Source organism: Elaeis guineensis, chromosome 14 (assembly GCF_000442705.2).
Source record: "Elaeis guineensis isolate ETL-2024a chromosome 14, EG11, whole genome shotgun sequence".
NCBI classification, from domain to species: Eukaryota; Viridiplantae; Streptophyta; class Magnoliopsida; order Arecales; family Arecaceae; genus Elaeis; species Elaeis guineensis.
In genome coordinates, this window is record NC_026006.2 from 68,975,814 (window position 1) to 69,003,019 (window position 27,206).

General features: G+C 36.5%; 2 protein-coding genes across 5 annotated transcripts; one reads left to right on the forward strand and one right to left on the reverse strand.

Annotated features, from left to right (window-relative positions):
- Positions 1–5,396: 5,396 nt before the first annotated feature.
- On the reverse strand, positions 5,397–10,357 carry LOC105056887 (CASP-like protein 5B3). 2 transcript variants are annotated; one of them, XM_010939244.4, is made up of 4 exons: positions 9,863–10,357; positions 7,833–7,965; positions 6,616–6,701; positions 5,397–6,033 (listed from the first exon to the last, which is right to left on the reverse strand). In XM_010939244.4, the coding sequence occupies exons 1-4, from the start codon at positions 9,991–9,993 to the stop codon at positions 6,030–6,032; spliced, it is 354 nt and encodes a 117-aa protein (XP_010937546.1). In that variant the 5' UTR covers positions 9,994–10,357; the 3' UTR covers positions 5,397–6,029. The 2 variants fall into 2 exon arrangements, with proteins under 2 accessions (XP_010937546.1, XP_010937544.1); XM_010939242.4 differs by lacking the exon at positions 5,397–6,033 and having other exon boundaries at positions 6,267–6,701; positions 9,863–10,344.
- Positions 10,358–17,826: 7,469 nt separating this feature from the next.
- Positions 17,827–25,250, forward strand: LOC105056886 (NADPH-dependent aldo-keto reductase, chloroplastic). 3 transcript variants are annotated; one of them, XM_010939240.3, is made up of 7 exons: positions 17,827–18,030; positions 18,842–18,892; positions 21,328–21,404; positions 21,538–21,625; positions 23,284–23,556; positions 23,661–23,912; positions 24,980–25,250. In XM_010939240.3, exons 1-7 carry the CDS (start codon positions 17,920–17,922, stop codon positions 25,061–25,063), a joined length of 936 nt encoding a protein of 311 aa, XP_010937542.1. In that variant the 5' UTR covers positions 17,827–17,919; the 3' UTR covers positions 25,064–25,250. The 3 variants fall into 3 exon arrangements, with proteins under 3 accessions (XP_010937542.1, XP_029123939.1, XP_010937543.1); XM_029268106.2 differs by having other exon boundaries at positions 17,909–18,030; positions 18,790–18,892; XM_010939241.2 differs by having other exon boundaries at positions 17,947–18,030; positions 18,828–18,892.
- Positions 25,251–27,206: the final 1,956 nt, after the last annotated feature.

A 27,206-nucleotide genomic window follows, 5' to 3' on the forward strand; every position in this document is an offset into this window, starting at 1 on the left:
GGAATGTGCTGGTGCATGAGAGTGCCGTTATTGGAGAGGGATGCCTGATTGGGCCAGATGTGGCAATAGGACCAGGGTGTGTGGTGGAGTCTGGAGTAAGGCTGTCAAGGTGCACTGTGATGCGAGGAGTACGCATTAAGAAGCATGCATGCATCTCCAGCAGCATCATTGGGTGGCATTCCACAGTTGGGCAGTGGTCTCGGATTGAGAACATGACAATCCTTGGAGAGGATGTGCATGTGGGTGACGAAGTGTACAGCAATGGTGGTGTTGTTCTTCCTCACAAAGAGATCAAATCTAGCATCCTGAAGCCTGAGATTGTCATGTGACAGATGAATATCCAATGCTGCTGAGTATGTGATTGGAGTTATATGGTCCTATGGATTTTGTCATGTGCCTGTTCTTCTCTGCAAGTGTCATCAGTATGCATCAGTCAGTCTATTAGTATACATGTTTGATTTAAAGCTGGGTTGTCAAAGTTTGTAGCAAGGTCTTTAGTCGAGTCTGTAGATAGAAGCATGCTATGTGAACACTAAAGTTTTAGTGTTTTATTTGGTTATCAATTCTATTGAAATGTCCCGCTTCATTTGTTGTTCTTTTTCCTTTCTGCAAGAATAATAACATGGAAAAGGTTGGGTACAATAATTTGTTATCCGTTATCATAAAACATTTGTGATCTCATCTTGGAGCCTGTTGAGTGGTAGGATGTGTCAATGATTCGTAGCTGATCTGTCTTTTATTACGGATACAAGCTGGTTATACGATATTAGGTAGAGAGCGACGATGACATTCAGCACCTAATTTTATGGAATGGGTGGCAATGAGATGTTTTGCAATCCAAAGAGTTGGATATTGGCACTGGGAGGGGAACATGTTTTTAAAGTCTGACCAAGATTGAATAAGACGCGTGAATATCAAAAACTATTACAGCTAATTTTTGTGGTTGATCTCTGTAACCTGTTCTTAAATGCCACGGTGCTCTGTGGTTTTATGGTGATCTATGGTTGTGCGCTCCCAGCAATTGCCCCGTCCTCATTCAATCTCGTGTAGCACGCTGTCCATCTTCCATGCTACCCTCAATTCAGTTAAAATGACTGCACGAAGAACCTCTATTCGACGATACTTCTGTCTACATCATTTGCTACAGATGAAGAGGCATCATACAGAAGGGGATGAAGGGTTGTGGCCCGGCTGGCCTGCCATGTGCTGAAAGAAACATCCACGGGAGAAAGGGTTGTGGCCCGGTACAGCATAGGCTGGCCTACCATGTGCTGAAAGAAACATCCACGGGAGAGCATGGTAACAGGGGACCGCTGTTCCGTCGGTGAGAACGGTCCCAATGAGTCATGGAATTATATTTCCTGGTAGGCCAATAAGGCAAGAACCTTTGAAGAAGAATGGGCTAACCTCTGGATAGATCTTTCTGAGTTGGCTTTGCAGATAGGGCTGGAAATGGGTTTGAGCCGACTGAAGCCTATCGGGCCAGGTTGACTTTGGTTTGGCCTATGGCTAAGCCTGAATAATATCCGATCAAATTTGAATGCGGATATAAAGCCTCATTTTTTTCGGATTAAGCTCGAATATACCTTAGCCCACCACAAGCCCAACCCGTGCCTGACTTCAAGCTTGAATTCAGGATGACTAGGATGCCTGCAAACTTTGCCCAACCCATATTCGAATCCATTTAAAATCTTACAAGCCATGGTCGTCCCAAGCCTGAATATGAAATTAACCAAAAATCCCAAAGCCATTCCATTTAAAGCTGATACACCCACCAAGTATCTGAATCTACCTGATTAACCTTTATTCGGGTACCCAAACCATTATCACGAGACAAACTCCATAAATTTGATAATTTTGTAGCCAAAGAAGAATCCTTTTGATCATCCTGCTAAGGTTTGGGCACGTTGGATATCCGATAGCAACTACCATCTCTAGCCAGGCTCATGCCTAGACTAGGGGCAGGCTTAGACCTAAGACTCAAGATGGGCTTGAAACTGAAATTTTGTTAAAGAAAAAAAGAGCCTAACTTGGCCCGAAGCCCTTAATAAAAATTTGGGCGGGCTTAGATCCGATGCCGAGCTAATTCCAACCGTAATTGCAGATATATCTCATTAAAGTTTTATTACTTCTATATTTTTCTCTATTCTTCTCTTTTTTGTTTCCATCCATACATAACTGGGACTAATGGAGATTTACCCCAACCAGAGATATTTGAGTTGCAATTGCTGTTTTTCTCTTCCCGATAAAAATGCAGCTACTATTCTTTGCCAACCACAAATCAGGAAACCTTGAGTGAGATTTGCATACCCCACCCGGATAGCACGATCAACTACTTCATGCATTGCTTTAACTCGAGCGAGACGGACCAAGATTCCGCCAAAATAGTGTTATAAGGGATGTAAACCACCCTACCAAAAAGTACAGCGCAGTGGATCCGGCTAGAATACACCGCCTACCAGTGCTATATGCCTCACGTCGTTACGCAGATTTACCCCCGCTTCAAAGTTTAGCTCGACTCGGTGACTCGAGAACCTTCCTCCATTCTTCGATAATGTGAATGGCTACATTTTGGGATCTTCAATGAAGCTCCCATGAACCTGGAAACACGAACAAAACTCCCAGAACAAGGACCCGAGTACATTCCGAGCCTCTTCATGCTTGCAAGAAGCTGCATGAACAAGGCCACATGAAGTATTGCTGATGAGATTTTTCCCTTTGATAAATATAACAGGAGATAAGAATTTAGGTGATACTAATGATGAAGAGCTCAAAAGAACCGCGACACAAGTAACTGGGTTTCTATTTGAAAAGCCTCATTTGTCCGCCCTTCCGAATACAAACTCTATTCAGCATGACAGCCAGAGGATATGCCTTTAGGGAAGAATTGAGACAAAAATAGTTCAAACTCAGATATAACAGACAAAAATTTGAACATCACAAAGGGAACTACATAAGATTAGTCAAATAAATAGTACAAAACCATTCACCGAAAGTGATGAAACCTAATGCAGAAGAATTATGAAAGTCTCGTGCCTCCTGCTGTCAAAATAGATTTGGTCCATAGGACTGGCTTGACCCAACCCTATAAATAAGGTGGATTGGACTGCCATATGAATAGTCCAAATAATAATCGGATCTGTTTGACCTACCCCACATTAGTCCAACGACTAATATGGGTTGAATCGGATTAGTTCGGATGGGCCATGAAAACTAAAAAAAAAATCTTAAAAAAAAAATTCTATTTATTTTTTAATCCTTGACTCTTGAGCCCCGCTATCCCACATCGTCAGCCGCTATCGCAGATCAGTAGGATGACTACCTCTATCGGTTCCTCTCTCTTTCGCCTCCCAACTCTACAGATCCCCCTTCTCCTCTTCATCGCCGGTGCGCCCCTCCAGTCTCAGAGTCCGATCACGAATTAAATACGCCAGCCCCCTCCTCCCTTCTGCCGACAGATGCCCCTCCATTCAACCTCCAAACAATCTCCCTCCTCCGATCCCCTCCTCCCTTCCGCCGACAGACGCCCCTCCATCCAACCTCCAGGCGAATCCCTCCTCGTCATCGCCATCACCTCTGAGTCAAATCCGACTGCAGCTCCTTCTCCTCTTGAGCTCTCTCGATCTCTCTACTCTCCGAGTTAGATCTATGCTGCCTCCCATTGGACTTTTTCAATCTCTCTCCACTCTCTAGGCTCGACCGCTCGAGGCGCCGCCACCTCCGAGTCAAATCCAACCGCAGCTCCTCCTCCTTGGGCTCTCTCGATCTCTCCACTCTTTAAGTCAGATCCGCACCGCCTCCGACCTCTCCTCAAGCTCTTTCGATCTCTCTCACTCTCCAAGCACGATCGCTCGAGGCTCTCCCCCCATCGGGCTCTCTGCCTTTCTTTTTTTTCACCCTTTACTCTTCAGTCATTTAAGGTTCAAGGCCATGAGTTGGTCTGGCCCAGCCCATGACTCTTAAAGGGCTGACTGGACCACTATATTGTGTCCCATTTTTTGGCTGGCTTAGCCCGGCTTGGCCCATCAAATTTTAAGCCCTTATGAGCCGGACCGAACCAGTCCATTTTGACAGTACTACCTGTATAGAGGCCCATACAATATGATCCATCCATCAATCCGATCCGTATTCGATCCATCATAAATAAATTTGGATTTAGACTAAATAAATTTGAATCATAAACAGATCAATCCGTTTCACCAATTAATATTTGGATCGAATTTGAATTTTAAATATCTCATCCATTTAATTTATTTAATATTCAGATCAGATTGAATCAGATAACCATTTAACTTTTTAAAACATGTTTAATCTATTTCAAAACCATTAACCCGATCTGTTTAATATATTTAATCCATTTAAGATCTATTTAAAACTTACTTAATCTATTTCGATCCTTTTAACCCAATCTGTTTAATCCATTTAATCTATTTAATTTAATTTAATATATTTAATAAATAAATTAAATAGATCAGATCGAATTTTATATAATAAATAAATTAAATTTATATTTAATTTTAATTTATTTAATAAATAAATTAATTTGAATTAATAATTTTTTGATCGGATTCGTATTGACCCGATCTGTATACATCCTATCTGATTAAATTGCCGCCCCCACTCCGTATGGGTATTGTCGTCCTGCGGCAGCCTAGTCCCTTTCTAACAAACACTACCGCACTTGCTACAGAACAAGGCATGGCCATATAACTGATAGGATTCGAGCATGGGCAACGGCCACTTAGCTGTCAATGCTCCAATATTATAGTACAAGCCAATGAAAATTAAACGCCTAAGAGGTCAAAATCTAATCAAATTTCATCACAAATATCATAATTGGCAGCGGTCTGTCTCAAAAGAGACTGCACTGCAATGTCTCCGAACCTAAAAAAGCCGTACAATAATACTGTAAAGTCAATGGTATGGTACAACAACAATATGAAGTCAATGAAAAAAAACCCCGGCATCCCCGCCCAATTCAAATCCAATCACCAGGCTAAGAGTTCAAAGTTAGCGAAATTCTAACCTGCGACAAATCTCTTGTTCTTTACATACCTCACCCTCACTCCAGCAGTCCCCCTCTCCCCCTCCCTCCAAACCAACACCAATCCCTTTTCCAAACCTCCTCCATAAATCCTCTACATGTTATTATTTATTCTAATAACTTTTACTTATTTTTGTTATTTTTATACTTGATATAGCATATTCAATCTTCTTCCACTATTTATACCAATTCTACTTTTATTTTGTATGTTGGGCAGAATTCTTATTTGTGGTTCATTATTTTCTTTCACCATTTATTGTTAAAGTCTTTGTGCTTTTAAGTTTCACCTCTTTTTGTCCTCTTGGTCTTGTTCCATATTTTTAGGCTTATATTTTATGATTATACTTAGTGATTTTTCTGTTTTTTTTTTTTCTGTTTATATTTTTCATTTAATTCAATTTTCTCATATTTCCATATTATCATTTTCTTTCTATTATTTTAGTTTTGTATCATGTATATCCGGTCTAATTTTATTTTTGATTTTTAATATTCCTCTAATAAGTTTCATGTCTAACTCATTCTCCTGGTTTTGCAAATTTTGCTCTGCATTTTCATTTTTAAATTATGCCGTATGTTAAGTCCTTGCTAGATTTTGTGAACATCTTCTACATTTCCATATCTCATTCATATTTATGTTGCATCATCTATTGACTTTTTAATTAATTTTTTAAGATCATCTTTAGTTATATATTAGATAATACAAACAAATTAATAACATCGGTAACAGAACCAATAATTTTCATTATCTTATTTTGAATGGTTTTAAAATGTGCATTACACATGCTCATCTGCTAATATTTTATGATTTATCTGCCTATCCCATTTGGAACTATAGGGTTGAAATGAGAATTTCCATATGACAATACTGAGGATGCGTCGCGCATAAAATTTGAGATCTCCACTAAATCTTGTTATGTCATCTATCCCAAAGCCCACCTTTTTCAGGAAGGGAAAATTTGTGAAAACCTCCTCAGATTCATGAAAATCACCTGCAATGAAACTCATCAACTCAAATTTATCAATACCAAAATCCATGAATTAAAACTATCTAACTTGACTAAGACCAATTTTCACTTGCCCACATTCCATAAGCATCAAGCTTTCTAATTTCCAACCAAAAAAAGGCCTTCGAAAAGCAAACCCAAACTAATTATACTCAGCATCATAGTGTAAATATCATATATACAAATCAATATTTTTAGGATTCATCATCTCTCTACAATTTCAGAAATAGCAACAATCTAAGGAATTCTCATAAATCATAATAGAAAGTTAAACAAATTTACTGGCCAGGCAAGATGGCTTGAAACGCGTGATAGTTTAAGCATAATGTGTAACTAAGAACTCAATAGTAATAGGTAAGTCCATAAAACATTCTGAGAACTCTGAGAATGACAATGAAAGAAACATTTTGTCCTAAAGAATTTAATACTACAGAGAACATATACAAAAGTAGTCAAACAGATGCAAGGAGCCAAAACATCACTAGGGAAGATACAGCAATAAGCAGCCATGTGAGAAAAGCCAATACAATGGAGATCTCGTATCTGCCACATGAGAGTTGAGGATACCTTCTGCAGAAGTCCACATCCCTCACAAACAAAACGGTCACACCTGCTGAAGAGCATGCTGCGGCCAGTGATAGAGTTGCTGTTACCTGTATTTGGTGAGAATGGTTGCTTCAATGTCACAATAACATAAAAAAGAGGGTTTTACCCATAAGGTTCATTTCAATGAGTATAGATAAAGTAACACTGAATTGGAAGCTTAAAGATCTAAGAGAAACATATGGCAATAGAAAGGCACTGATGTAAATGAAGACAAACTAGACCCAAAGGCAGCTTATAGTGAATTCGTCGCACAAATCATGAAAGACGCATATAAACATAGCATTTGGGGCATGGATGTAATAGTTCATTTCTGCATACGAACTATTTCAACAACATTTCCGAGGATTTGACAATGTTCTGGCCCTATCTTGCAATCCAAGACAATTCAGCTGAAAACCCCCAAAAATTAATGACCGAATTGAAAACCTAAATAAAATAAAGTGACTTCAAGATACATAATGGACAAAATCGGAGAATAAAATAGATTAAGTTGTCATGGAAGCACAAAAAAGAAATCTCAAATCCAAGTGCAACTCAGCCAACAGAAATAACAAACCTAAATGACTAATATGACGATATGTAAAAATGGAGGGCGCCATATATAACATCCTACTATATGCCTTTGTTCTGCAAGCTAAAGTAAGGTGTTTCAGATGGATCCAGTTCAGATCACCTACAACAATGTCCAGAACAACGTAACAAATAGTATCTTCAATTTACATCCAGGTCCAGCAAAAATTAGCTAGTTGCAACAAAGCTAGTTAACAAAAATCACAATGAACTTGAAATTTAAGCCCTGACTTTATTTTGTTAAAGTTTTTAAACTTAAAATACTTTTATGTTAAGACTTCTAGAAACCTTATCATACTTGACTACATGCTTGCCATAGCCAAAATCATGTGAAAAACAACTGCACAAAGATGGTTGGGCAGGGAAAGTCTAAAATTTTTGTAGTTTGATATGCAAGATTGTAAACAGGAGATGACAGTAATGGGGTAGCCTAATAAATGGATTTGTTTATATGAATAAGTGAGGACCAAATGTATAAAAATTAGCACACCATGTTCTGCAGTTACAAGTGTAGACATATAATTCAAGGCATGCAGATATATCTATAAACTAAGCAAATCATCTAAAGGGCACATATAAACTGAAGTGAAAGGATGACAGATAATTACCCAGTCACCAACCACGAACAAGCTTACTAGCACAGGGTTATGCAGATCTCTTCTAATCCTTAAAGCATAGATATCAAGACATGCAAGTCCCAAGCTCCACAATGCTTGTAGTCCCATAGAAGCAATCAAGTAGCTGAATGCAAAAGACATCATCAACAGCTCATACAGATTAAAATGTCAGTTCATCATCAATACAATGTTGAATGTACCAAGTTAGCTTTTTTTTTTTTTTTTGAAGGATGATCTGCATATTTATTTATTTCATGGAATTGTCATACAAGAAGCATGAGATTATCCAACTTGCTTTAGGCCGCTGAAAAAGCATGGAATTTACTTTTTGAATCCTATACTAACCAATGCCAACTGGTCCAAACCAACTTTTACTGATATTTTAACTCCTATGGTGATCACAGTTTGAAATCAAGATTTGAGTTCATTTTTAATATCTAAAAAGGCTAATCAACAAGGTGGCATCAATCACACTAAGCTAGTACTATATCACACCAAGCTAGTACTATATCACACCTGGACAGACAGAAGGGATCTCTTCCCTTATTCAACAGGAAATCAGGAACCTATTAATAGTGTGCCAGGCTCCCAAGACCGAAAATACAGAATTCTTTTACTCATATTGTCTTGAAGATATGCAGAAACAGTATATCAACAGCATATTAGCAATATGTACATCTATTTTCATCTATATGTCAAAAACCAAAAAAAAAATGCAATGTGAAGATTTTGTAAATAGAAGGTATGGCATCCATTAAGGCCAAGCAACACCAAACGTTGCCACCCTATTACCAGAGGAACCCAGGAAATTATAAAACCAAAAGGAATTTTCACTTCATAATTAAATCTTAAGCCTGAAATGTCAACCATAAAAGTTACAGCTGCAGAAAGTCAGGCAGATTCAGTGACAACAATATAGATGTGCTATGGAGATGTAGAGATTAGGACCAGAGGTTGATGACTTTTGATGTTGAACATATCCCTGGACCAAAATTCACTCATATGTCATAATCACTCCCACTCCAAAAACAGTTTGTGCTGTTGTCTGCTCCTTCAATCTCATGGTATTCCAGTTCATAGCAATTGTCCAGTGCATTCCCTTAAGGTGCCATTGAATTTATAAAAATTGGCACTTAGCAAGTAAGTGAAAACATGATATTAATTTATAGCAGTGCTTCAGTCAAGTAGCAAGATGAATAAGGACTGTTGACTGGATTAAGAATTTGATTCAACAGTCACATGTGCACCAAGGACATGTCATATCTTGTAAGAATATTTCACCAAAACCTTTCACCATGGTAGTGGATTAATGTCTTAAAGAATGCCATATATTGTCATACTGTTATTTTACTTATTAACTTGACAATTAATTTTCATTCACATTGCTAGTTGTTACCCATATCAACAACAATAAGAGTCTTGCTCAATGACAAAAAGATGATCAAATTTTAGAATTTGTAATTTTGCCTTTTTTTTAAAAAAAAAATCATGATAAGATTGTTATCCCAGGCATGCAGTAAAAATGTTTGTTTGCCCTTTTCCTGATCAAAACCATGCACAATCCGAACAACCCTATGCAGATACTTGTCAGAAATGATTTCCTGAACATTTTTTATTTTATCTGAAAAATGGAGTTCAAGCGACAATCATCCCAATGCACATCAATAATCCACCAATCGTCCAACTAATTTCTTTATGCTCAAAAACTAATTCATACCAACATCACATGTCCCCAGTGGTGTTAAAGTGCACTGCCCTACAAGATAGCATGACATTCCTAATACTATAATCGCTCCAAAAACCAGCTCTAAGATTGGAGCAATCCACTTCAATCCCTATAAAAGCATAACAAGGACAAACGAAAAATTTCGCAAAAACATAAAAGCAAATCGAAGCCCAGCAATTTGGTGCAGCTAGATTGGATTAATCAATAGAGTCGTATATGGTATTACAACAATTAAGCTCAAAACAAAAAACAAACCCAAATCAAAACAGATAGGGAGGGAGGGGAGGGGCGTTACCAGAAAGCAGTGTAGTTGGAGAATCCAAAGGCCGAGAGCATCACCCCAATGGAAGCCCCCGCGAAGACGCACTGCCCGGTCCTCAGCAGTAGCCCGCTCCAAGTACCCGGGCTCCCCACCACCACCTTCATCTCTTCCCTCACCTCCTCTCCCTCCGCCTTAAAAAGAACCCTAACTAAATCCCCACAGAACCCTAGATCTCTTCCAGCCGATGGTGGATCTCTTTTCTCTGAATTTTCTTCAAACCCTAAATCAATTTCTTCAATCCGAACGGTAACCGGCCGGTTCCTAAGATTTCTGACGGCGGAGGAGAGCGACTGGGGGATTTCAGTACCTGCTGAAGGGCGAAATGCCTCAGGTTATGTTTGCTTGGGTCGGGAACGAATAAAGAAGGAATATTCTATACGCCGTTCCCGTTCCTTTCCTCTCTTTTTTTTTTTTTTTTTTAATTATTATTTTCTCCTCCGAGTTCCATCATCATCTGTGACTGTGCTGCTTGAGACATCATCGATGATTCTTTTTACCTTAACTCGTCACGAGTAATGATGGGGGGACTCGTCTGGAAAATTAAGGCACGGGCATAGTTTCACGAGTCTGGCCATCATAGTTTGCACAAACGTCAAGCGTAAATTATTGCAGCTATTTATGGTCGGCTATTTGCAGTGTATGCGCAAGAATATCAGCTGATTGTCTCTTTTTAATTATTTTTCTTATTTGCCACCTCGTTTTCATTTTTCAACTAAGATTTTTTAATGCAATTTCTGTATCAATTAAATGGTTTGGTTCCACTAGAAATTTTAGAGTTTGGTCGGATAGCTGGATCCAAAATTCTATAATTTCACAGATTAAATGAATAAAATTATTAAAATTAGATTAAGTTACATCTATATTTATAAATATCAAAAGTATCTTTAAAATCGGTCGGTCCAAATTTTATAGGAAAAAAAAAAATCCCAACGGATCTTTTTCTTTCCCTCTATTGAATTCCGGCTAATCCACTTTAGAGATATTTTGAATATTTATAAATATAGATGTAGCATGGTCTGATTTTGATGGTTGTACTGGTCTAATTTATGAATTCTATAAAATTTTAAATCTAATCATTGAAAAAGATCCTTAATAGCTCCAGAATATTGCTATTGTTATACTTGGAAATCTATTTATTGTAGTATTAAACTAAAAATAATAGATTTCGTGTAGCATCCTGCTAGCCTAGTTTTAATAATCTGACATTTAAAAAAAATGAGATTTGGCAATTCAGGTTTTGGCTTAATTCAACAATCTTGCATTGTCGACACAACCTCCTTCTTTGAATATCCTCTCTTGTTAGATCTAATATGATTCTAAACAAATATGCCAAACTCCATAGCAAGGGTGCTTAATATAATCATTCAAGCTGTAATCATACATCGTGTGTAAAGATGTGATCAAGGGAGGTTTTTGTTTTGATGTCAAATCTCATTAAACATATATCATCATTTGGTAACTTTAAAATTTTAAACCATTGCATGAGCGGTACTTTAAAATTTTCACAAAATAATATGTCAAGCATATAATGATATAGCTAAGGTGATGGTAAGGTCGGTCTTTTTCTAAAGCTCAAGAATGTGATTAATAGAGCACCTCGATTAGTGGATGGATATATTTAAAAAGAAATTTTTTTTTGCTGAAGCTTTTTTAGCAGGAAACCTTCTGATGCTCAAATCAGTCGCAATTCAAAAAACAGCAAAAAAGAGACAGAAAACAAGAAAAAGAGTGAGAGTAAGAGCTTTCGAATGACTTACATGAGGATTCTGTTCATCTATATGTATAAAGAGAGTTTGATGGTTGTTATCTAGATGGATGAAATTTGCATTTATTATATGGCAATAGCTTTCATTATACTTAATTGTATCATAACAACTTCTCGTATTATCTCGTGTTATTATCGCTTTAAATGTGTAATCATGGCCAAGAGGGTATAACTACCATTGATATTCTTAAGCTGATATGAGGGAATTTCTTGGATAGACATTGTCTACCATGTAGACTATAGACACAGATAATAAAAAAATGCCAAATTATCAAATTAACCATGTAGAATATATCCTACACCTTCTTAATTATGGTTAGATTTCCAAAGGATATTTGGAGAAAGAAAGTTTTTGAAAAAAAAATATTCCAAATTAGGAACTTGATTCTCTCAAATGTGGCCCCTCTTTCTCGTCCTTGTTCACTAGATTTTTGTTAATTTTCACTAAATATTTGGAGAAGGAAATAATTGAAAAAAAAAATTAGATTTGTTCTCACTCTCCTCCTTTCATTGCTAATCCCTCCTCCCTTGCACCGCCATCCTCTCTTCCTTTCCCCAAATTTAAAAAATATTCCAGATCCTCCATTATATTTTTGGAGGAAAAAAATCATCGCTTGAGAAAAGCGGCCTCCTCTAGCACCACTATCCTCTCTCCTCTTCCCCTAGTCTCCTTCGGCACTACCATCTTCTCTCCCTCGGACTCCATTTGCCATGGTTCTCCTTCACCTACCTCTTGAGCCTCCTCCCCCCTGTTCCGAGGAAAAAAAAATATATGAGAGGATTGCGTCTTCATCTAGCCCTCATTCGATACCATCTTCTCTCCCCCTCCTCTAGGCTCTTTCGGAGCCACCATCTTCTTTCTCTTGAACTCCACCTGTTGTCGCTTCCTCTACTTGTCTCCAGTGTCTCCCCCTTCTCTTGTACGAGGAAAAAGAGGTTTCATTTTTTTTTGTATTTTAGTACTAGATATATTTAGATCTAAAATATTCAAAAGATCACTTTTTTAATTAGGTTAGCATTATGATCTATTAGTTTCTCATTATTTTTTTTTATTTTTATATAATAATACACTTATGAAATGTTATAGTACATTTATTTTGTATAGGTTAAAACAGTACGAAAAGATAAAGTTTACATGTCAAAAGTTGTGAAAAAATTGATCTTGATAGTGATACAGAAATTATTTGTCTTGATAGTGATGGAAAAAAAAAAAGGAAGCCACATATCAGATCACAAATAGAAAAGAAAATGTAGCAATGCAAACTCCTATAATGCATCATCTCATAAGAAGGCAACAAAAAGATTCTAAGATAGGTTGTGCATAGTGAAAAATAGGCTTGTCGGTTGTATTGTGATTACAAGCATTGGATGGATTTTAGTGTTTGAAAGGAACAATTTTATTATTTTCATGAATCAAAAAATATCCAGACAAAAGATTATTATTGATCAAAGGAGGGGTTTAAAGATAGTAAGTAGCTTGATGAATCAAATTTTAATAGGCCAAATACTAGAACTGAGTGCAAAGCAATGATTCTTATCATGGTTGATGAGAATGGGCGATGGAAGATAACTCGATTAATCAATGAGCACAATCATGACTTGGCAAAATCTGAAGAAAGGCATTGGTTGAGATCTATATGGACATTTACCAATGCAAATGCTGGTATACTAGATTCAATGGTGAATGCTGGAATTTGAACAATGAAAACATATTACTATATAATTGAAGAAGGTGGTGGTGTTAAAATTATAGGGTTTACAAAGAAGGATTGTTACTATATAAAAGATGATGCTAATTGAGGTTGGAGACTCTCAAGCTTTAGTAAGTTATTTTAAGTATAAAGTTGGAGAAGAAAGCATCTTTTATTGAGATGTGCAGGTTGATCAAGATGGAAGAGTGATAATTTTTTTTTGTAGGGATGGAAGGTCAAGTATTGATTAGGATTGTTTTGGGGATGTTGTGTTTTTGATACCACTTGCTGCACTAACAAATATAATCTCATATATGCACTATTTGTGGGGTCTAATCACCATTGGCAGAATATCATATTTGGATGCATATTTTATTAGATGGTATGACGGATTCTTTTATATGACTTTTTTGGACATTCTTGGAGTTAATGGGTAATAGGCTTCCAAAACATTACTGATCATGACCAAACAATGGTGAAAGCAATTGGAGAGGTGCTTCCAAACATATGTCATTGTCTTTGTTTATGACATATATTCAAGAATGCTCTCTCACATCTCCAAGCATATCTCACATCCCCATGCTTTAATGGAGTAAGGCTTGCTACCGCACCGGCATTTCTATGTTGGTTTTTCTAAGTTTCTTTGAATTGAATTTATTCTGTTTGTGAACTCAAAGAATGTTTCTTGTTTTTAGGTGTATCCTACAATGTCAATGTCAAACAATACTTGCTTGCCAAATTATCCTCCTCCAATGTGCACTTCTATAGCTCAACTGCCATCACAGTTAATATTGTTAATTGAAATAACTTCTTAAAGGCTCAATTCACTTCGCATATGCAAATAAGTGATGACTGGTTGCTGTAACAGAATTCTAATTCGACTTGGACCTTCGGTGGGACAAATCCTACTTTTACATCAATGTTGCAAGACTTCCACAATCCTTCTCTCAGTCCAATACAGTGATCTTCATTTATAATAATTATCTATTTCATTGATTTTGCATTTCGATATAATGAACAAACTTATATATTACTATAGGAGTCATCTAGCTATGGTTCGAAGCCTTCGAATTCTGACGATTAATGGTGTTCAAAAGAAACTACAAGGTATTTGTTTTCTTGATAGGCCTTGCGCATATGTCACAATAAAAAAAAAAAAAAAGAAAGAAGAAAGAAAAAAAAAAAAAAGAGGAGGAAAAAAAAAGGAAAACAGCAAGGTATTTATCACTATGTTGTTAATAATCATTTGTAAATTATTGATAATTGCAGGTTAAAGCGAAAGATGCAACTTTTTGGAACTTCAGTTTTGCATCAGCAATGGAAGTGGGATGTCCAAGGAATCCTAGTTGCTGCACTGATTTAGCATATTCAATTAACATTGCCTAATTGCTTCTGCTTTGCTTTCTTTTAATTTTGAGATCTAGGTTTACATATCTTTCATGTTGCTTTTTGTTATAAAGATTAGACCTGGAGTGCAAGTAGCACTTCATCAAAACATACAACTTATTTGGAAGTAACAACCATGGTAGAACATTCTGATATTCATTAAACAAAATCCAATGGTCCCAATCCCAATCAAAACAGAGTACTCCAAACACCATCATTTCCCTCACGGCATGTTTTGTGAACTAACTTCAATCTCCCGTCTGAATTCTTTGATAATTTTGGTAACAGTAGTTTTAAAAAATGGTCAGACTTCCTCTCCTCATTGGTGATGCCTCGATCAAAAACAAAGGCCTATGTTTTAAAATGTCTTTAGACCTTATAAAAGCCCACGAGATCCAAGGGTGCACTTTTTGTTCATCACTGAAAAACAGATAATTAGGTAAAGAGTCGAGTAGAAACTTCAGGTTGTACGAGATTATGATGTTAATTGGGAGGACTTGGATGCCAAAATCACAAAAGCAAGTCTCAAGAAAACAATCCTTCATGCTAGTAGGAACAGGTTAATATTAATATTTCTATCTGTTCCAACTACAACTTTAGGTTGTGGGATGCTGCAGAGGTGATTCTAAAGGCTGCAAAAGAACTTGATCAGTTCTTTATCAATTGGTTGCAGTTACTTTGCTTGCCAATGGGATCTAATAGTAAAATATCAAGCATGTATATATCAAGGTAACTTCTCAAGATGGAAAAGCTTGCTCTAGTCATGGAAGAATTTCAGCTCTTGTAATCAGAATATCTCATTTAACTAATTACTAAAGCTGCGTTTGGTTACACTTTTTGATTTCTGATTTTTAAAAAGTACTTTTTATCTTTTTTGATATTTGTTATTGAGTAAAATCAAAAAAGTAAAAAGTATGTTTGGTAACTATGTTGCTATAAAGTAAAAAACAATATTTGGGGATGGTAAATGAAGAGCTCGACGGGAGAGAAGGGTTCGAGAAGAGAGAGAGAAGGGAGTTAGGAGGTAAAGAGCTCGACGAGGGAGAAGGGTTCGAGCTCTTTACTTTTTGGTTTGGCGTTTTAAATATGGGGGAGCAAAAAAAAAAAAAAGCAGAAAAGCAAGTTTTAGAAAGTAAAAAATTTTTACTTTGCATATCAAGTAATTATTTTGATTTTTACTTTTCATGATATTACTAAATATTATTTTTTGATTTTTATTTAAAAATTAAAAAATAAAAAAATATTTTTTTAATGACTAACCATCTTCTACGGTCTCCACTAGAGCTTCATAAACCATATGATTCTTCAAAAAGATATCACACTTGGATAACAGATAGCAATAGAAAAGATGTTCATTTTTTTGCAACTTGAGACACCAATATTTTGGAAAAAGATTTCAAGTTGTAAAACCTGAAGTTTGCATGACAAGAAATCTAACATTAACTAATTCAGAGCCTTACTCCCATCTATCTTGAAAATTCATAGCAAAACTATAGGAGTCGGAACAATTTTGTTTCTTTTCACATTGACAAGGTTGCTAATGCAGATGGACCCATATAACCAACGGGATTGGAGTCTGTCTACAGATCTCTTATGGCCCTTAGAAATTGAGGGCCCTGCCATTACATTTGCAGCTTGCCGAGTGTTCTCAATCTCTCTTTTAAAATTTCTGAAAGATTGGATGGCCTTTGAACCTCCAGTCTCCCTGCCTGAAAATCATGCATCATGTTAGATACCATCTCATATAAAAGTTAGCAGTGGGGAGGAAGGAGAAGCTGGGAGGAGGTGGAGGACACTTCTCTTTCCGAACAATGATTTTTTTTCCTCCAACAAGCCGGTAAGAGAGGATCTAATCTTTTTTTTTTTTCTTTTTTTAATCAAGGGAAGCCAAGAAGAAAGGACGGTGAAGCAGGAGAGAAGGGACAAGCGATGAAATTTTTTTCTCCAAAAATCCGGTGAAGGAGGACAATGAGAGCAAATATGGATTTTTTTTTTCAATTATTTCCTTTTGCAAATATCGCTGGAGATTAACAAAAAAATCTGGTGGAGGATGAGGATAGAAAATGATTAGACTAGAGAGAATCAATTCCCGATTTGATTTTTTTTTTTTTTCATGGTTTTCTTTCTCCAAATATTCTTTGAAACCGTAACCATAGTTAACAAGGTAGAGCATGGTTAATTTACTGAGTTGGTATTTTTTTTATTGGCTACTTATGATCTATATGGTTGATAATAAATTTTATTAAAACTAAAGTTGAATTAGATTGAATATTATTGGAATGATTCCACTTTAATTATTATCGAGATCAACAAATAAAAATCCACATCATAATCCAAAAAGATCAATCGAAAAAAAGGGAAGTCTTAAGAAGAAAGAGAAGACATAATGGCAGAGGATTATCATGGAGGCCGTTTGAATGATTTCGATGAGATAAAAAATATCTTATAATTTTTTTTTATCCTACAAAATCAAGCAAAAAAAATTTATCCGACGAAAAATTAATGATTCTACTATACTTACCTTGAACCATCCTATAAAATAATCAACACATCATTTATTATTATTGAAAAAAATTTAATATTATCCAAATTTGATTAAAAATTTTGAATAAGAAAATTTTCACTTTCAACAAACGTTAGCTAAGAGACACATTTTGCTATTTGGGACGAAAAAAATTTTTATCAGGAAAAAAATTATTTTCTTTTGGATTATAGGTTGATTGTTTATTGGATGGGATAAGAAAACTGAATAACTAGCAGGTACGAACGAACCGAATCCAAATTAACATCTTGCCTCCAAGTGGCACCGCGTACAGATTCTTTTGGTCGGACGAACCTAGCAACGTCACGGGAGCGAATCCTGACGTCCGCCTTAGCATTGCGCGACAAGCCTTGGCCGGCTATAGAGGGTCCACTTCAAACACCCTTTTTTTGATACAACTCCTTCAAACACCTTTTATGGCCCCGGAAAAAATCCTTGAAATAGGGACGGATCGAGTGCCAAGAATTTTGCCACGTGATCAACCTTCCAAATCCTTATAAATCATATGGACGGCTTGATTCAAATAGCATTTACGTGGCAACGATCCGTGAAGGGGAGGTCGCGTTAAATACGCTCCCGAGCTCTCCCCCTCGTGGGAATTTTTTCTTGCGACTTGTCAGCCGCGTTCCAAGTCTCTCTCCGTGAGATGGCTAGGTTTTTTACCCTGAACACTGGGGCACAGATTCCTTCGGTAGGGCTGGGAACGTGGCAGGCAGAGCCCGGCGTCGTCGGAGATGCTGTAATAGCCGCCGTCAAGGTACTAATCTCTCTCTCCCCCCTCCCTCCTTCCGCTTTTTCCTCTCTGTAGGGGTTGGGTTTTCTGCACGATTTGATCTTGATTAAAATGTCAATTACGATGTCTTTCTTGATTTTTGTTCATGATTTCAAGATTATAATTAGTCTCTGAGAGCGGCGGTTTTGATGTTCTATGAACTGGTGACATGCTTTTGCTCATCAGATCGGAAGTAAGATTAAACTTGCGAAAAACATGGTCGGTTGTTTTGCTACGTGTTTCTGAGGGTTGTTTTTGTATGATTTAGTGCAAAGTATTCAATCTTCTCTTCAAGCACTCACTTGGACTGCAAATTAGTGATCGTTCTTGGATTCTCTATATGTGTTCAATTTCGGTCGAGTCCGCGCGTCCTCTGAGGCTACCAATAAAGGATAAGACACTCTTTCTTGCCCCAGGTTGAAGATTAGTTCCAAGCAAGATTCTTTTGTTTCTTTTATAGCTGGTACTAAGCCAAATAAGAGTCTGTAAATTTTATTGCTTTTGCTTCCCATGGAAGATCTCTGGAAGTAATCAAAGTTGCTGTTGATTTCAAAAGCCGATTCTATGTTCTTCAAAGAAACTGTAATTGTTCCACGTTTCCCATGCCAGCGCACGTAGCTGTGGATCGAAGGCTGAAGAAATCTGCGATCTCAACTTTTTTTTTTTTTGGCCTCTGAGATGAAAAAATGTGTCCGTTTTCATTTTTACTTAAACAGACTGTCTGATTCCAGGCATTTTTGCCAGGAGTGGTTTGCTTTTTGGCTCTGAAATTTATGTTGCAGTTATGATGGTGCAGGCTGGTTATAGGCATATTGATTGTGCTCGAGCATACAGCAATGAGGAGGAGGTATGTTTAGTGAACACTAGCTTCGAGTTTTCCTTTACACCCATAGAGAGAATTTTTTTTTTCGTGCATGCTTGAATGCATTTTATCTGATATGATAATTACATTAGAAGGATTCGGGAATCATTAGATGAAAACTTGTCCTAACCGTGCAGAATTGGGTGTATGTACTATGGGGCAGCCGAATCCTTGTCTTTTCATAGAAAGTTGTCAGGAGTAGGTTCCTAAATATGGACCTCATTCTCATACTAATGTTTGGTGCAATTCTTGTTGTGCACTGTATCGTATTAACACCCAGCATATACCCTGTCAAGGGTATGATAAAACAAGGCATTTTATAAACTTTCTTTCAAATATTTGTTTTTCTCGTTGCATTATTATGATAGTTTTACAACAGTAAAGAAACATGTCTTGTGCCACTTAATACATTTTTTTGCTCATATATTCACAGTCCAAAAATTGCATTTATAGCATAGATTTTTGTTTTTTTTTCCTTCTGAATAGGCAGTTGGTTATATTCCACAACACTTGAAACATATTATGTATTTTGTTTCATTGAATCAAAAACTAGCATAAAAATAATACTGCTCGTGAAAATAATTATGGAGAAATATGTCTTGCAGTTCATGTTTAAAAGAGCTTGAAATTTGTTCCATTTTGTTCTCATAAACAATCTAAAAGGACAAGCTTTCTTATGGAAAAAGGACGTAACAGAAACCTACTCTTATCAAACATGCTAAGATAGGTGTATCTCTCCCTAAAAAGTGGATCGATATGTCTCATTAAAATTTGGCATGCATGCATGTATCACATTAAGAATTGGCATGTGCATGCCATCAAATTTTTCTTTTACTCAAAAGAATGATCACATTTTTAACATCATAATATGATATAAACTTGCAAAAGAAATGATAGTAAAAATAAACTTCTATACAGTCCCGAGAACCCTTTTATTTGTTTTAAGATAAGTTATGTGCTGGTGCAGTCGACATTTCTCTGCTACCATACCATGATGAAGGCAAGCCACATGATCCATAGTAATAGAATTGCAGTAATCTTGGCTTTATCCTCTACTTTCTCATTAATTTACACAAATTTTTCCCCTTGAAGAATTCAACATACAAATAATACTGGTTTGGATTGCGAGAATGGTATCAGAAACAAAGCCAAATTAGTTGTTTGACACTTCAACTGAATGTTATAGTAAATGCTGCTGAATGAAATTTAAACTTTCACTGCTCTGTTCATCTTGTAACATCAACAAGCTGCAGAACTTAGCCTCTCCCATGGAACCTTCTGAACAGTTTACCCATAATCCATACACTGTCCTCGTTAGCCTCTCCAAGGGGAACTAATAGAATAAGAACAATAATGTGACAACATACCAAATGTAATTTGGCCTAATTTTCTAATTTGCTCTCCCCATCATCACTTTCTTCTTTATATAAACAAGTGTATTCAGTCTGTGCCATTGGTCTTTACCAATCTTTGAAAGGAGATAGGAGGTAGGTAAGGCAATAGGCAGCTTCAGTTAAGTTGAACCTTGACTTTTTGAAAAAAAATTGGGGTATGGGGGAGAAAAGCACCTTTATCCCTACCTTTGTGTGGTTGCTGTACCGATCTTTATTCGAAACTGGGTGATATCCTTTTTATTATTTTGATAACGGAAACATGCACTGCCATTTAGACAACAATCCCTTTGGGATAACATATATTAAAATTAGATGCCTCTCATGGTAGGGAGCTTTGTAATTTATAAAACATCATATGCAAATTCTAAGAAAATGCAAATACAACAGAAGGAAAGATAAGGAAGCCTGAAGGGGGTTGAAAAGGGGTAGGTGGAATTCTGATACTTCGCTGCCTTGTTTTTTGGATGTTCTTTTTAAATGTTATTTGTTTATATGATCATCTAACTTAGAAAAAATGCTGTTGCTTTTTGCTTTTGAAATGATCCCATATTTGACAAGCAATAAAGTAGTATATCAGAAGTCAGTTGAAACAATAGGTTTGAGTGATTAAAAGAAATATATGATCTAATTATTTGGCAGTTGAAGGATTTTGTTGGAAGTATATTAGGGTTGTCTGAGGCCTAGTTCAGGGCTGCTGGTTTCAGAAGGTGAGAATATGGAAAAAGAGTTGCCATTTAGATTATTGGTTCAAAACTCTGATTGTTACATCCAACTTAGAAAGGTTTGTTTTATAAAATAATTTCAGCAGAGAGAGAGAGAGAGAGAGAGTAATGCCCCTTGCTTATAGCATTTAATTAATAGAAAATAGCACTAGAGGTATGCCTGCATAAGTTTTGTATGTTCTATGGAGCTTGACTAATCATTTTGTAGAAAAGATGACCTCTTGCTTTTCTGTGTTTCCTTTTCCCAACTCTTCTTGGTCAGCTAGCTATGGAAACATTGTAATACTATTTGTGGTTATTATAGGTTGGTTTGGCTTTGAAGAAGTTGTTTGACGAGGGTGTAGTGAAGCGTGAAGATTTGTTTATCACCTCTAAACTATGGTTGGTTTTACTCCTTGTCTTTAAATATTTACATAGTCAGTATGTACGTAATGGAGGTTTTGGAGAAGATCCATCTTTTGCAATTTTTTCTGCTACTTCTCTATTAGCTAACAAAATGTAAAGTGATTTTCAGGAGCAGTGATCATGCACCGGAAGATGTGCCAGTGGCAATGGATTTAACTTTGAGTGAATTACAGCTTGATTATGTAGATCTTTACCTTGTAAGTTTTTAGTATTTGGATTTTATTGTTTTCATGTCAAGAGTACTTATTTTCAGTGTAATGGTTATAGTCAGTACCAAATATGGATGCACTTTTTGTTTTTTTTAAATTTTATGAAATTTTTTATGCTTCCCCTATCTGGGGTAAAAACTGTTATCTCCCCTCCTCCAATCCTTGCTTTTAGTGTCCTTATGTTCACCTTTGAAATAAATTAATCCCAAGAGCCATATTCTTTGTAATATATTTTAATTATATTTTGCTCTTTCCAAGTAAGTATTGGAAACTATTGAAAAAGAAAAATACAAATCCTACAAGAACCAACAACTATTGAAATTAGGCAAAAACTGAGGCCAATCATTCAGTTTATTGGTGTTTCCCCATGCCAATTCACTTGGGTGTTTGAAGAACAAAAATTTTTTAGAATTATAAACCATCTCATTTATTAGGAGTTGCAATTTATGCCACTCCATCGGGTACTTGACCCAACCTTAATGGGATGGATTTTACTCGGCCTGCAATTGATTCAGGGTGGTATGGATATAAAACTTGCCCCAAACCCAACCTGGATATATATAAATCTTCACAAATCCCTTCCTCAAGGAAGACAAATTGATTTGTACACAAAAAATTTGATTTTTGTAGCATTACCCAACTTGAACTGTCCGATCTCCCTTGTCTCGCTCTATCGGCCCCGAGGCAAGTATAGGGCAGAATGGATAATGGCCTATCCAACCCATACCCGACCTGTTGCTATCCATATCATTTATGTGTTCTTTTCTTGTTTGCCTTCTTCCAATCAGTTGTCATTTGGGTAGGGTGGTAATGCATGCTCTTGATGGAGGTCCATCATGGAGAGTTGATGGAGCAGTCAAGTGGACAAGAAGGCAGTGATGGAACATCTGGAACATTTAGGAAAGAGAGGAGGAAATACAAGAGAGTTATAATGGAGCATTTTAGTCAAAGAACACAGCCAGTGGAACAAAGGAGCCAAAACAATTACATCTAGCCAGATAGTTTCTCTCACATTCAGATTTTTCCCCTGGAGAGGGTGAGAATACTTTTTGATTGTAGGAGGATGAAGCTTTCTCCCATATTTAATCATATGCTAGACCTGTATAAGGGTTTCTCCTTCTGATCAAAGGTTATGTAAGGTTGGATCCTATTGGGTATGTTCTATTGTGGTAACTTTAACATATATTTTTTGACATCAAAATCTAACTCTTGGTGACATCTTGCAAACCTACAGGACTCATAGTCATAGGATATCAAAGCTTGCTTATACCTTCTCTTTTCTTTCTTTATGCCTAAAATCGCATGAGTTCTGTAACCTTAAGGTTTGTGAAAAATAAATTAAGGAATATTTGAACCATTCTCTTCCCTCACAGGCTATAATTTCTCATATTGTTGTGGTACATTAATGTTAGAAGAATGCCAAAACTTGCTTACACCTTCCCTTTTCTTTCTTTATGCTTAAAATCATGAGTTTTGTAATCTTAGGGTGAAATAAACTAGGGAATATTTTGAACCATTTCGTTTTCCTCACAGGGTTTAATTTTCTCATGTTACTTTTAGCGCATAACTTTGAGATCTATTTTGTTCAAATTATTGTTGTAATGGCCTATATTTTTCTAACTTACCATGCCGCAAATTTGTCAAAGATCCATTGGCCAGTTCGGGTTAAAAAGGGTAGTCGCATCAGTCCTGAAAACTTTGTCCAACTTGATATACCTGCTACATGGGGAGCAATGGAAAAACTATATGATTCAGGTAAAGCTCGCGCCATTGGCGTGAGCAATTTTTCTACCAAGAAGTTGGAAGATTTGGTTGTGACTGCACATGTACCTCCAGCCGTCATTCAGGTGGAATGCCATCCCAGTTGGCAACAGATGAAGCTCCATGCATTCTGTCAATCAAAAGGCATTCACCTCTCTGTAAGATTTCAAATTGTCAACATTGAGTTTTAAATGCTGCTTGATCTCTCAGTTTTGTACACCCATCTGCATAAAAGATAAATTTCATGTGGCCCCTTTTGCAGGCATATTCCCCACTGGGTTCACCTGGGACAACATGGATCAAGGGCAGCAATGTACTTACACACCCAATCGTGGGGATGGTTGCAGAGAAATTGGGCAAGAGTCCTGCACAAGTTGCATTGCGTTGGGGCCTTCAAATGGGTCATAGTGTGCTGCCCAAGAGCACAAATGAAGCAAGGATAAAAGAAAATTTGGACCTTTTTGATTGGTCCATTCCTGATGACTTGTTTGCCAAGTTCTCTGAAATTGAACAGGCAAGTAATCCTTTCCCTAGTTCCATAGTTCTCTGAGTTTATAAATTTGAGTTCTATAATCTTGGCTAAAAGTAAAAATTCTATCCTTGAAATGTTGTATATCATCTATATATGCAACCCCCTGTACAGAGCACTAACCTCAAGTATTCTTTGGCCTTTAGGTACTGTCAAATGTGGATGAAAGACTTTACCTTCTGAAAAACATTAAAGAATACTAGATGTTATTAAAACAATCAATCAATGAGTATTCTTGCTTAGATGGTTGATCCTCACAATATTGCATATTTATTTTTCAGCCCCCTTACTGAAAAGTAGATTCGATTGATTTCTAGCTCACCGATTGGGATGTACTCATTCTCTGTCACGCATCCTTGTTTTGTTAGACCGAACAATGTATTTGACGATATGCGAGTCGGCTAATAGCATTAGCACATGAGTTGCACAATCACGTGCATTTTCTTAGATTGTGTTTTCTTAAGTCTGATTACAGAAAAGCCTGTCACAGGATAGGGTGTTTATTTTGTGCCCAGGGCCCTTGCTTTCTCTCTCTTGCATGTTAATTCTGTGCCTAATGTCCTCTCTCTCTCTCTCTCTTTCACACCACCCCCCTCTTCTCTCTCTCTCTGTGCATGCGTGCACGTGTGTGTCTGTGTGTGTATGTGCGCGCTTTTGCATATACACGTGCGTCTCTGAGTTATCCATGGCAGTCGTATTCATTCATTTTCCTTTCACAATGGGTTTTGCTATAGTTGAGAGAAAATTCAGAAAACAAAAATAAAAAGTCAGAAGTCATTCTATAAACAATGATAACAATGTGAGCAAGTAATCATTTTTCAAACATAAAAATCTTGTTGATTCGCCATCATTGAAAATGGTCTTTTAGTTTTGGACCCAATGAGATTGCTTCTTTTAGCTTTCCTCAACGGGGAAGAAAGTGGAACCTAAACATTATTGAGCAAGAGAAAAAGGCTAGTTGTATTATAATGAAAAGGAGATTTTACTGCTTGTAGAAGTCGAAGGGTGCTTAACTTTTGTTCCTGAGAGATCTTGCGGTTTGTGATGTACAGGCAAGGCTAATTAGGGGCAACTTTGCTGTTCAGCCTCAAAGTGGTTACAAAAGCGTGGAGGAACTCTGGGATGGCGAGATCTAAGCAGGCCAATGTTTCGCCCAGCATTCATGCAAATCTAAGAATGATTTTATCTGATTCTAAGATATATATATATTCCTGTCTTATCATCTTCAAGTGCTTAATTTTCTAGTCCTTCTTTGTCCCTATAAAAAGCACTGTGATTAATAACATGTGTGTCGATTGGCATGCAGGCGGTGTTTCCTTATGATATCAGGTATATGATCAGTTGGTTGAATAGCTCAAAACTAGTTATAAACTTTCCAAATTCATTATGAAACAAATAACCAGAAAAAACAGATTTTTCAAGAAGGATGAGTTTTCCGAGTAGTTTTTCTTGCAACCAAACATAGGAAAATCAAAGGCACGTCAAAAATAAAATCGAAACATCTTGTCTTATTTTAAGATTGTGCATTGATAAAGTGAGAGGCTAGAACGTGGACTTGGGGCCAACCTACTCATATGATTTAGCTATCTAAGCATGATGTTGGATCTAGTTAGATTTACATGCATTTGGTAATATTGACTTAAAACCTGATCAGAAAAATGTTTAATAGACTTTACCAAATTAAAAACAAACGGCTGAGATTTTTGGATGGCCTATGAGATTCCTGTTGACCACACGAACCTGACAACGGAAGGCCTCGGTACCGACAAATAAGAAACAGGTTGTGGCCTTCGTCATGACAAATTTCAGGTTACCCTTATTTAGAAGAAAATAATTTTACAAATTATTTTTCTTTTCCTCTGCTTTGGTTTGCTTTTTAGAATTCAAGAATAGGTCCCTCATAATTTTTCAATATAAATAATTCTATTATTTCATATTTGTTACGTGCAACCCCATGTGATAAATGGGGCTGACTAGAAAAAAAAAAATTATTTAATTTTATTCTATTTTTTTTTTATCCCACTCTTTAATCCCAACTTGATGATTTTGAATTTCTGTAGCACTAGAAATTTTTAATCACTGTATTATAATAAATTAAATATAATAATTTTAGATCATTAAAAATTAGATTATTTTAAAATTTAAATTATTAATAATTTTTAATTATTATAGTGATCTAAGTTGGATCACCAAACGCCCCGGCTAGTTCTTACAGCGTTAACCAAATATAGGTGCGTCCTGAATTTTCAAAAAGATACGTTGACGGTCGAACCTGCGGAGAGGAGAACCAATTGGATGATGCAGTTCGTACGCTTTGACACCGGCCACATCAAAGCCTCGTCCTGCATAAAGGGCCCTTTTTCAAACTGGTCTCCTACCCCAGCCTTTTGAAAATTAGCCTTTTCTTTTATCAAGAAAATCATATTGTTGCCGCTTAAAATCCCATCTGATAAGAGGCATGAGTAAACCGCTTTGCTGGATAAACATGGAGGACTATAGCATAGTAATATGCAATCAGAGAAAATGATTAGGAGGTCGTCGGATTGTGTGGGATTTTTTTTTTTTTTTTTGGTAGAAGATTGTGTGGGATCCTTTGATAATTGAATCAAGACAAAATTTCAAGAGGACACAAGCAATATGAAAGAGAGTTGAATCACGAGATTTGCAGATGAGTAGTTGAGCTTTTTTTTTTTTTTTTTTCCTCCACTGATGATTATAGTAGTGAGGAAGTGCATTGTGATTTGAGTGCTTTTTTTATTTTGTGGTCGGTTGCAATATGCCTCCCAAAAGTTTCAATTGACAATTTAGCTCGTATGTCCAACTAAATCAATAGCCAATCAACTCTCCGAAACAATCAACAATCGGTTACAGTCTAGTTATAATTTAGCATATTGTAACTAAGACATTAAAAAAATGTATAAATCACACCATGCCCGATAAAATATATCCTCATCACCCCGATTAGCAGACAAAGAAAGAGTTTAACTGGTCATCCATGAATCTCGTGATCTCAATCACGCAGATTTATCCCTTCGTTTCTATAAATACCAAGCACAAGAAATTTTAAGATACGATGAAAGAAACTCTCATATAATATTTTTTTTTCTTTCATATTTCTCTTTTTTTTTTTCCTTAAAATTCTGCCTCACTTAAGTAACAGAGGGTTCCCTTTGGATGTGATCCAGCGAACCGTTGATCGTTTTCTATGGTTTCAGAATTACACAAGCATTGTACTACACCCTATCTCCACTAAGCAAAGTAGCTTACTTACCCATCCTA

What these genes read in the sequence shown, in the direction of transcription:
- LOC105056887 (XM_010939242.4), bottom strand. Translation starts at nt 9,993, where the DNA reads ATGAAGGTGGTGGTGGGGAGCCCGGGTACTTGGAGCGGGCTACTGCTG. An exon ending in TCCAACTACACTGCTTTCTG is followed by an intron (nt 7,966 to 9,862) that starts GTAACGCCCCTC and finishes TTTTGCATTCAG; the next exon opens with CTACTTGATTGCTTCTATGG. An exon ending in TGTTCGTGGTTGGTGACTGG is followed by an intron (nt 6,702 to 7,832) that starts GTAATTATCTGT and finishes CACCAAATACAG; the next exon opens with GTAACAGCAACTCTATCACT.
- LOC105056886 (XM_010939240.3), top strand. Translation starts at nt 17,920, where the DNA reads ATGGCTAGGTTTTTTACCCTGAACACTGGGGCACAGATTCCTTCGGTA. An exon ending in TTTATCACCTCTAAACTATG is followed by an intron (nt 21,405 to 21,537) that starts GTTGGTTTTACT and finishes AGTGATTTTCAG; the next exon opens with GAGCAGTGATCATGCACCGG. An exon ending in ATTATGTAGATCTTTACCTT is followed by an intron (nt 21,626 to 23,283) that starts GTAAGTTTTTAG and finishes AATTTGTCAAAG; the next exon opens with ATCCATTGGCCAGTTCGGGT.